Here is a 9758-nt window from a genome sequence, read left to right on the forward strand (position 1 = left end):
CTTAAGATTTATCACATATTTTCCACAAAAATAAAATTGCTTAAGTGTCATAATACATTTATCATGCACTTGCCATATTTAATATATCATCTAAGTCCTCAATGCACAATATATCTTACAAATCAGTCTCAATTACTTAATTCATATAAAAAATCATGAATGTTACATTATGAGATATGAGATGTCATTACCAAAGGTCTTTTCATTCCCATGAATGCAAATTTGATTACTAATGAGAAAACTTCAAAAAATAGAGATGATTGGAAAAAAGTTGAAATGATAATAGTTTAAATAGACTTCAAAGCCATCAACACTTTCCATTATGCATTAAGTCCTATAGAGTGTAACAAAATTTCTGCTTGCACCATTGCCAATGAAATTTGGAAGAAACTAAGGATCATCCATGAGGAGACTTCACAAGTCAAGGAGTTCAATATCACTTTTCTCACTCACAATTATGAAATGTTAAAAATTAAATCAGGAGAAGACATCACCATCATGTATGATCGATTTACCAACATTGCCAACAAGCTCAAGCAACTTGAGAAAATTATTCTAGAATATGAATTGGTAAAAAGGTTGTTTAGAAACTTACCGAAAAGCTATAAACCAAAAGTGACAGCAATTCGAAAAGCTAAAGAAGAAGTAAAAGTAAGAGCAAACCTTTCATTGATGGCCAAAGATGAAGAACTTGTGGTAATTTCTGATTTATCTAACATTTCTTATGATGAAATGCAAGGTGAGTATGATTGTTTGTATACTGAATTTGAAAAGTTAGTTTTAAAGTATAGAGGTTTTAAAAAGAAAACTTTGTCTTTAGATGATGAATTAGAAAAGATTAAATGTGATTTCAAATATGTTTTAATCAAAAAATTATTTTTCAAATTGAGGTAGAGTATTCTAAAACAAATTTTGAATATTTGAAGTTGGAACTAGAGAGTAAAAATAAGACCTTGCAAAAGGCATTGGATGAGAATGCTGCTTTCAAAGTTTCAATGAAGGAGAGTTCACAATTGAAATTGAGCAATAAAGAAAAAAACCAAAAGAAAAGGCTATTTTTAGGAGGAAAAATTATGCATTTTCATTCCATTGTTATGCTTGTGGCAATAGATGTGATCTCTCTTATAATTGTTATCATAAAGGTCATAACCTTCCCAAAATCAAGATGGTTTGAGTACTTAAAGGTTCTTATATGCTTACTAACCCCCAAAGACTTATTAAAGTATGGGTACCTTTGACAAAGAAATAAAAAATTATTTTGTAGGTTGAGCAAGAGTAAAAAGAATAAGGTTTGAAAGTTCAACCAAACAAGAGATAGTATTAGTACTTGAATAGTGGTTGCTCAAGACACACGATTAGAAATGAAAATTTATTTATTAAGCTTGATAAAAAGAAAGTATTTTTCAATAACAAATGCAAAAATATCATCTAAGGAATTGAAACTATTGGTAATACTTCTCAAATTTATATTAAGCATGTTTTACTTGTTAAAGATTTAAAGCATAACTTATTAACCCATATTACAAACCCTAACCTTTGCTATTCACATGTTTTAAGATATTATTCATAAATTGTGAAATTCTTAAACGATGATTAAAGATATGTTTAAAAATAAAAGAAGAGCGTGGATCTTGAAATATGGGCTGATCAAATTTTGACCCACATGCCATAGCTCTTATACGGCGTTCGAGGCTTTGAAAGCCAATTCTTCCATCATACGGTCAAAGTGGTCACATGCACGTCAGATACGGAGCCAAAAGTGGGCCTCATCCACGTCTAAAAGAAAAAACCGTATTCAACAACCCACCACCCTTTCCCCCCCAAAAAAAAAAAAGAAAATGAAAAAGAAAAATACAAAGGTCAGTTTCCACGCGGACTCGAACGCAACATCACAAGCACTCGAGCACAGAGACACACACTATGCTTTTTCACACTACTTTATCTGTCGGTCGGCAGACACTAAGCACCGTGATTTTCTCTCTCTCCCGACAGCTTTCATTGTTCCGCTATTAACGCCACGCGTCTCGTATTTTTTCCCGGATAAAATGGAATATAAAATACTACACCTTTTGCCTTAAGTTTTTTCTTCTTCCTTAAAATTGAAGTACTTAAAATTAAAACTTAAATAAAATAATGAAAAGCAAAATCCTTCTTTCTTCTTGAACTAAAAAAAGAAAGTAAAACTTGCTGCTTTGAAATGAGCTTGGACTCTGCTACTCAAGTAGTAATGGAAGTGTAAGAAACAGCAAACTGAGGAGGAAAATGCTTTGTAGCCGTGAGATCTTCAGTTTTTTAGTGAGGAAAGATGTGAGGAAGATACTGAAGCGGAAGGACAGCGATGCTGGCGAAAGAGGTAAAAACCGCTCCACTCTTTTCTCATTTCTTTGTTTTTTTTTTTTGGCGAAAGGATCCCTCAAACCTTCGCTTGCTGTTATTTGATCCTGCTTTTCGTTTTTTGGAGAATTCAAATTCAGGATTTTTGCAGTAGTTTAACACTGTGGCTATTTCTAACTTTGGCTTGCATGTTCCATTTCTTCATTTTTGTATGAAAGACATTTTGCGATTTTTGAATGCTTGTGATTTGCTTTGCAATGATGAGTACATTTTTAAGCAATTATGTTTGTGTAGGGGATAGGGTTAGTATAAGTTTGCTCAAACTGGGATTTTTTACAATGTTATTCGTACTTTGATGCTTTAGTATCTCTAGAAGTTCATCAAGATTCATAGTGACTAACCGATCTTTGTTAAATGGCACAGTAATAAATTAATTAGATACCTATTCTATTATATAACTTGCAAAAAGACATACCCCTTGCAAAATTTTGGAGAAAAACAATTAATACCTTATACTATTATATAACTTGCCAGACCCTATAGCCGGCATTATGTGTGTGCTTAAATAATCGAAATGAAACAAAGGGTTTCTTTTATCTAATAAAGTTTGAGTTGTAAGAATGGTTTTTAATATCCTTAGAGGAAAAAGATTGGAGATGACAGTTATATGTTCCAAAAGAAGAGGAAAGAGGGAGAGTGGGTTGCCTAGTGGGGTAAGATTCTTTTGAAGGGAACTCAGCATTTAGACTTTTATTGATATAATCTACAGTGATACAAACCTTCAATGGAAGGGAAATCTATATTAGTCCCATTCTCCCACTTGATAAGTACACTCAACTGAAAACGTCAGGTGATAATCATTGCTTCAGACATGTAAAGGTATTAGATTAGACAAAGATTTTTTATGAGAAAAATAGAGATAGATAATTAAGTCTTAGTGTATGAGATTAGTACCAAGAGCAGCCACAAAATACTTGCCAACCAAGTAGTGCGTAACCTGCGCATAACAAACTACTAAATAAAGGCTCCTCAAGCCTTCTTCTGTGTTCTTAACTAGGAAATTCAATGATCTAGTTGAAAAACATTTCACAAAATCTTTGTTTGCGGATGGAAAACTCGCTTAGAATGTCTATCTATCAATTGTTCAAATCTCCATACTGTGAAATCTACTCTAAACAATCTATACACCAAACACCATAATGTAGGAAGAGCACCTTTTTTGATTTCTTCACTCTAATTTTTCATAGCTTATAGCATTCATCTGTTACTCACTCTTAACTTAAGTATCTTTATCCATTCCAAGTGTAACAAGTGGACATCTCTTTCTGTTAATGTCAAGAGTTTCTTTATACACAAGATTGAACAAGAGTTTCTCTATACCAAATTTATCTCATTAGGACTGGTTGATTCTAATACACAGTTCTTCTGAAACGTTTAACTATTTTCTAATTTATGAATGCATAATCTTTAAACTCAGCTTTTATGGTTTCGTTTAGTTAAACGATGTTACTTTCAATCTGTCTTTTAGGCTGTCTGATAATTTTTTAGCAACCTCTATCATTAACTACTGCAGCAGTTACAATCTATTGAAATCTTTTTTTTTTTTGTGTGTGTCTGAAAACTATTGGAAACATTTAGGCTCCATTTTGCTCATGCTTTTGAGATTTGCCTTTTTTATTTTTTGCTTTTTCTTTCTAATTTATCTTATAAACAAAAGCAAATAGCAAAAGCATCAACCAAATGGAACCTTAGTAATCCAACTCCATCACTTTATTCCACACCTTCCACCAAATATGTTTGCCTATTCCTGGTGTGTGTAGTGGGCCTGTTAAGGTAAGATCAGAAGTCCTTAAACTCTATTTGGTTTTGCTATTTCATCTCTCTGGAATATAGTGTTTGGTTATTAGAACCTGTATAAACTATGAAATATATTGATAAATAATGTTCTCTTCGATGTGTTTCTTTTCATTTTCTTTAATTCTTGTCTCATAAATTCAGGAAAAGCCCTGGAGGACTTGCGTGCTTCTCTGTTTAACAAATTCCATTCATCTGAAAGTGCAAAGCGTCAACAGCAACGAAGTTGTGGCCCTGTTGCTGCTCTTACATTTAACTTTATGGTTGCAGTTGGTATTATTTTCATGAATAAATGGGTTTGTATGCCAAATTTCCCCTATCTCAAAGCAACTATCTGTTGCAATCTTGGTTTTAGACGCAGCAGAATTATCCATTTAACTGGTCTACTCTTTTTCTCTGTTCAGGTACTTAAAAATGTTGGGTTCCAGTTTCCAGTATTTCTGACTTTTATTCACTATGCTGTCAGCTGGGCATTGATGGCCATTTTGAATTCTTTTTCTCTCCTCCCAGCATCTCCACCCTCAAAGTCAACCCCTTTGTCTTTGTTTACTCTTGGCATTGTCATGTCATTATCTACTGGTCTTGCAAATGTCAGCTTGAAATACAACAGGTTATATATGTTGTTTCTATTTAAATAATAACTAACCAAAGTTTCCTGGAGGATCCTTTGACTTATCAGTTGAGTATCTTATTTTGCCAGTGTGGGATTTTATCAGATGGCTAAGATTGCTGTTACGCCATCTATTGTCCTTGCAGAATTTATATGGTATAAGAAGAAAGTCACTTTCTCCAAGGTAACTTCTTCATTTCTCTCGTCTGGAACTTGCAATAATGCATTCTATATCAGGTTCACCAGCTGTAGTTATAATCATAGGAAAGAATGAAATGAGAAAGTTCTTTGTATGGAGTTTATATAAATTTTTAGTTCTTTCTCCAGACGGAGGAATAGATTATCATTGTTGTCCATACTTTTTTTATGGACATTAATATTAATAATTTTTATAGGAGCATGTATGTCCTGAATTTGGAAGGTATTTTTGATCTACTTATTATATCAAAACATTGTCAATACCTTGAAAGGAGTACATTTTTGCTAGTTTTGATCTTTTTGGACATGAACGCCCGATTGGCTGCGTATACATTGTGCACCTACTAATGTGTGTTCAACTTCTGGCTGAGATCTGGTTATTTAACTTTTATGAAAAACAAAGTGAACATTAAACTTGCTAATCTAAAGATAGAGGTTTAAATTTGTCATACTTATTTCATTGTCCGTCCTTGATTAAATTCCTTTTCCTCTTTCATGATTTTTATCTTTTAAAACATGTCTTGGGGCCTATTGGGCAGTCGGCATTTAATTTTACATGCTGAAAAGTGATTGTTTGATTTACTTTAAAACTTAAAAGCATTATTTGATTTTAGAATTGTTCCATTATATTTTAAAGGTATTAATATTTTATTGCTTTTCCTTTAAGGGTTATTTTGTAGTTTAAAGGGGATCAGTTAGTATGCACAAGAGTATTGTGAGAAAATTAGAGAGCTCTTGATGTAGAAAATGATGCTTTTCTTTGTGACCTTGAGGGGAATTTTAAGGAAATGAATGAGAAAGCATCTAGCAATACCCCATGGAGGTAATTGAAGGATTTCCTTTCAATTCATATAGATTGTAATGCATCAAAGTGATGTGCACACTAGTAACACAATGGCTTTAGGCTTGAAGAGGAAGTGCTCATTTTCAGAGACACTTTGAGGATGATTCTAATCATAAATGTTTCTACTCATGGTTCAGTGGAAGAATGAATAAACTAATCTAAACAACGTCTAAAATGTTAATTTTTTTTTATGTTTTCTTCCTGCTTCACTTGACCCACATGTCACTCATAACGTGTTTCTGTGGTCCACTTGAATATCTGTGTGCGATATTGCTCAAAATTTAAATAATATCTTGAGTTAGCATTGTTCTTATATACTGAACACTATAGTTTGTAACATGTCTTCTTTTTCTTGAAATTCTTCCTATGAAATATGTCAGGTGATTGCACTAACAGTTGTATCTATTGGTGTTGCAATTGCTACGGTTACTGATTTACAATTCAGCCTCTTTGGAGCTTGTGTAGCATTGGCATGGATAATACCTAGTGCTGTCAATAAAATCCTTTGGTCCAACATGCAGCAACAAGAGAATTGGACAGCATTGTCGTATGTTGCAAGCTCTTTTGAGCACCTGTAGTTTATTAGGGAGTTCTGGATGGAAGGAATGCAAAGGATAAGCTAAGCCCAAGAAAAACAATAGGATAGAAAGAATAATAAAACTTTCATGTTTTGTATTTAAAGGGGAGACAAAAATAATTAGCATTGCATATTTGGCTAGCCACAGCTACAAAGAGAAACTTTTAGGAGTTACCCTTTATTAACGGGTGAAATGGCCTTATCAATGAAAATTCTTCAATACCTATTTTCTGTCCTTATTCCACTAGTTGTTGCGGACAATAAAACTGGAATGGTAAAAGATGATTAATTTTTTTTCATCCATGTCCCTAAGGTGACAACTTTGTAGTTTGATCTCAATGCTTTCAGGTTCAAACTGCTAGGAAGACGGTGGGGTTTATGGGACCAGGGCGGGCTACATCTTGTTGTGTATCCTAAGGCCTAATGGATTATCCCAAAATGAATCCTTTTCTTCTTAAATATAAAAAACGGATTTATATTATCCTTGGGCTTTTCTTTTCCTTTCCATTCTTCCAATATCCAAACAAGTTGTTCTTCTACCTTATATTGATTTTGTTGCTAAAAGTAAATTTGCTGCTTGTTGAAGTTATGAATTTGTTGCACAGGTTAATGTGGAAAACAACACCAATCACTTTGCTTTTTCTGGTTTCTATGATTCCTTTCCTTGATCCCCCTGGTGTGCTTGCCTTCCATTGGAGCTTCAATAATACATCAGCTATCCTCATGTCAGCTTTTCTTGGCTTCTTGCTTCAGTGGTCAGGAGCTTTGGCACTTGGGTAAATTCGTCTTTACATTAACTGTTCAACTATTCTTGTTGTTTTTCAACTAATTGATCTGTGTTACAAGGCTCTGCTTTGGTCAAACAATTGCTTTTTGTGCTTGTCCTGCATGGCCATTATGATACAGTTCTTGCAATAAATCTACTTAAGAAAGAATAAACAAACTCGCAAAGTCATTCTTGGATATCTTTGATAAAGTTTTCTATGTTGAAGCTGAGTTGTCACTAGGCTCCAGGTTGGCTTGTTGAAACTACATTTGGAAGTCAAATCTCTCAAAATGGAAAAGAATGCTACATTGCACTGAAGATGTTACAAGAGATAATATTGGACTTGGTTTACATGTACTTGGCTTGTACAAATTTCAGTCCTAAATTTTTTTATTCTGCCTTTAGAGAGTTCCAATCAGTTAATTATTTCTATCCCTTTCTTGCCTTTCTCTAACAAATCATGGATTGAGAGCTTCCACACTATTGCAATATCCTTCCTTTTTAATAGCGATACCCTTCTTTCTATATATTGGTTTCCTTCTCTTATACATTGCTTTGATTTAGAAATCATAAATTGTAGTTTGAATTCCTGTAGCATATGAAAATGGAAAAGGAAAATAAAAATTCTGACTAGAACGATACCTTTTGACCTGCAGTAGCTATTCCCTTGTCAGATTTGAACCAAACCTAAGAATACATATTCCACTAGGAATAACACTTGAAATGAATAGCTATTCCCATGAACCAAACATGTTTTTAGAGACTTAAATATTCTTGAAATGAAGTATACAAAAATAATTCTATAGGAATGGAGGTGATCTTCTTGTTTATTGAATCAATGTTTTTGAGACCTTATTTCTATCAGATTCATGTGCATGTAGTTTTAGACTTTGCACCTACAAAATTTTAGAATTCTGTAATCTCAGAATGGCAACATGATTTTGTTGGATGCATGACATATGTTCTCATACATATTGGATATATTAGTTTTTCGTAGCTAACCTAATTAAAAATGTACAGAAAATAAACTAAGGAAAATGATGGATAATTTGAACTTCTCTTGTTCGTTTCTATATTTCAAGAGGGATAGAGGTTTCTAGACAACTAGAAAGAAAGTTACAAACAGACTTAATTCTTAAGTAATGGGGTATTACATTTTTTTGTAATTGTTAATATTCAGCTTTGATAATTTGTTTCTGATTAAGCTCATTGGTTGTTTTGTATTTTATTTATCAACTTTCAGGGCAACGTCTGCTATTTCCCATGTAGTTCTTGGACAATTCAAAACTTGTGTTCTGTTTCTTGGAAGTTATTACCTTTTCGGCTCAAATCCAGGCACAACCAGTATTTGTGGAGCGTTTGTAGCTATTGGTGGCATGTCCTTTTTCACATACCTCAATTTACATGCTAAGCAGCAACCGTCGCCTTTGAAAGTTTCCTCCTCTTTGCCAAAGTCTAAGTTGAGTGAAAGCAATGGGGAGAACCGGGATGGATTTGGAGCAGAAAGTGTTTAACAAAAAGAATTTTCCATGGATACTACTTGGCATGAGATGCTAAAAGTCTATTAACCTAATGCGTTGCTTACAGATTTTTTCGGAATCTAATCATGTCAATGTTCATAGAGTAACGGATTCAAGTAGAGTTGCAGCTTTTGACAATAACCTTCCTTTAACAGCTGTTGTGCAAGATGTAGCAAAGTGCTTTATTATTATGTTTATGGTTCAAGCATTGTACATATATGATTGATTTAAATGATTTTACACTTGCAAAAAATCTTACTGCTGAAACTTTAACGACAGCCCTGATGTCTGGTATATGGATACTACATGAGTGGAGAAAATGTATTGAGAGAGAAAGGAGAGGGGATGAAGAAGAAGAAGAGCCAAAGGAGATAGGGAGACAGAGGAGAAAGAAATAGTACTTCCTCTGTTTCAATGTGTTTGTGAATATCTTCTCTTCAAGATGTTTCAAAATTAGTGTTTTCACTTTTAACATCTAATACTCCTAGTTTTTATATTGAAAATTTGCATGATTAATTTTGACTATTTTGCATTAAAAACTATTTGAGTATAAAAAAGAATTTCTTTGTTTACGTGATTTATCACGAATTTGTCGTGTTTAAGTCGAGATCTTTGAATAGTCAAAAACTTATTTGCCCGGTTTAATCAATAACTATAACGCTTTTATTCCTCTTAACATAAGGATTAAATTAAGATAAGACTCGTAACTTGACTTTGCTTATAAAGATAGAAATCGAAACTTACAGTTTGGAGATAAGATCTACCACTCAATTCATGAGTCGATTGAAACCTTTCAATTTTGGTATTTTATGTGTTGTGGTTTAAATTGAACTCTGTAAATATCTTGTTTTATTTTATAGAGAAAACATAACTTTGATTGCATAAAATATTAAGCAAATAAAAATGGGTTGACTCCACAAAAGGTTGCAGAAAATATAGGGTTGACCCGATTGAAGGTTGAAGAAGACCAAAACATGTAAGTAGACAAGGCCCATGCATGAGGGAGATGCGTGAGGCGTGTGTGGCCCACTGGGTTGAGCTTGCCGGTTGGTTTT

At 33.4% G+C, this 9758-nt stretch overlaps 1 protein-coding gene across 1 annotated transcript; it reads left to right on the top strand.

Annotated features, from left to right (window-relative positions):
- The first annotated feature begins 2078 nt into the window (after positions 1-2078).
- LOC18589444 (nucleotide-sugar uncharacterized transporter 1) lies at positions 2079-9039 on the top strand. The gene is made up of 7 exons (XM_018128301.2): positions 2079-2353; positions 4333-4484; positions 4593-4798; positions 4889-4982; positions 6221-6387; positions 7023-7193; positions 8427-9039. Exons 1-7 carry the CDS (start codon positions 2263-2265, stop codon positions 8695-8697), a joined length of 1152 nt encoding a protein of 383 aa, XP_017983790.2. The 5' UTR covers positions 2079-2262; the 3' UTR covers positions 8698-9039.
- Positions 9040-9758: the final 719 nt, after the last annotated feature.

This window comes from Theobroma cacao, chromosome 9 (genome assembly GCF_053813885.1).
Source record: "Theobroma cacao isolate CCN51 chromosome 9, ASM5381388v1, whole genome shotgun sequence".
Classification (NCBI taxonomy): domain Eukaryota; kingdom Viridiplantae; phylum Streptophyta; class Magnoliopsida; order Malvales; family Malvaceae; genus Theobroma; species Theobroma cacao.

Excerpts from the sequence above, each read along its gene's own strand:
- LOC18589444 (XM_018128301.2), top strand. The coding sequence starts at position 2,263 with ATGCTTTGTAGCCGTGAGATCTTCAGTTTTTTAGTGAGGAAAGATGTG. Across the intron at positions 6,388-7,022 it reads GAGAATTGGACAGCATTGTC|GTTAATGTGGAAAACAACAC; the intron begins GTATGTTGCAAG and ends TTTGTTGCACAG. Across the intron at positions 7,194-8,426 it reads TCAGGAGCTTTGGCACTTGG|GGCAACGTCTGCTATTTCCC; the intron begins GTAAATTCGTCT and ends ATCAACTTTCAG.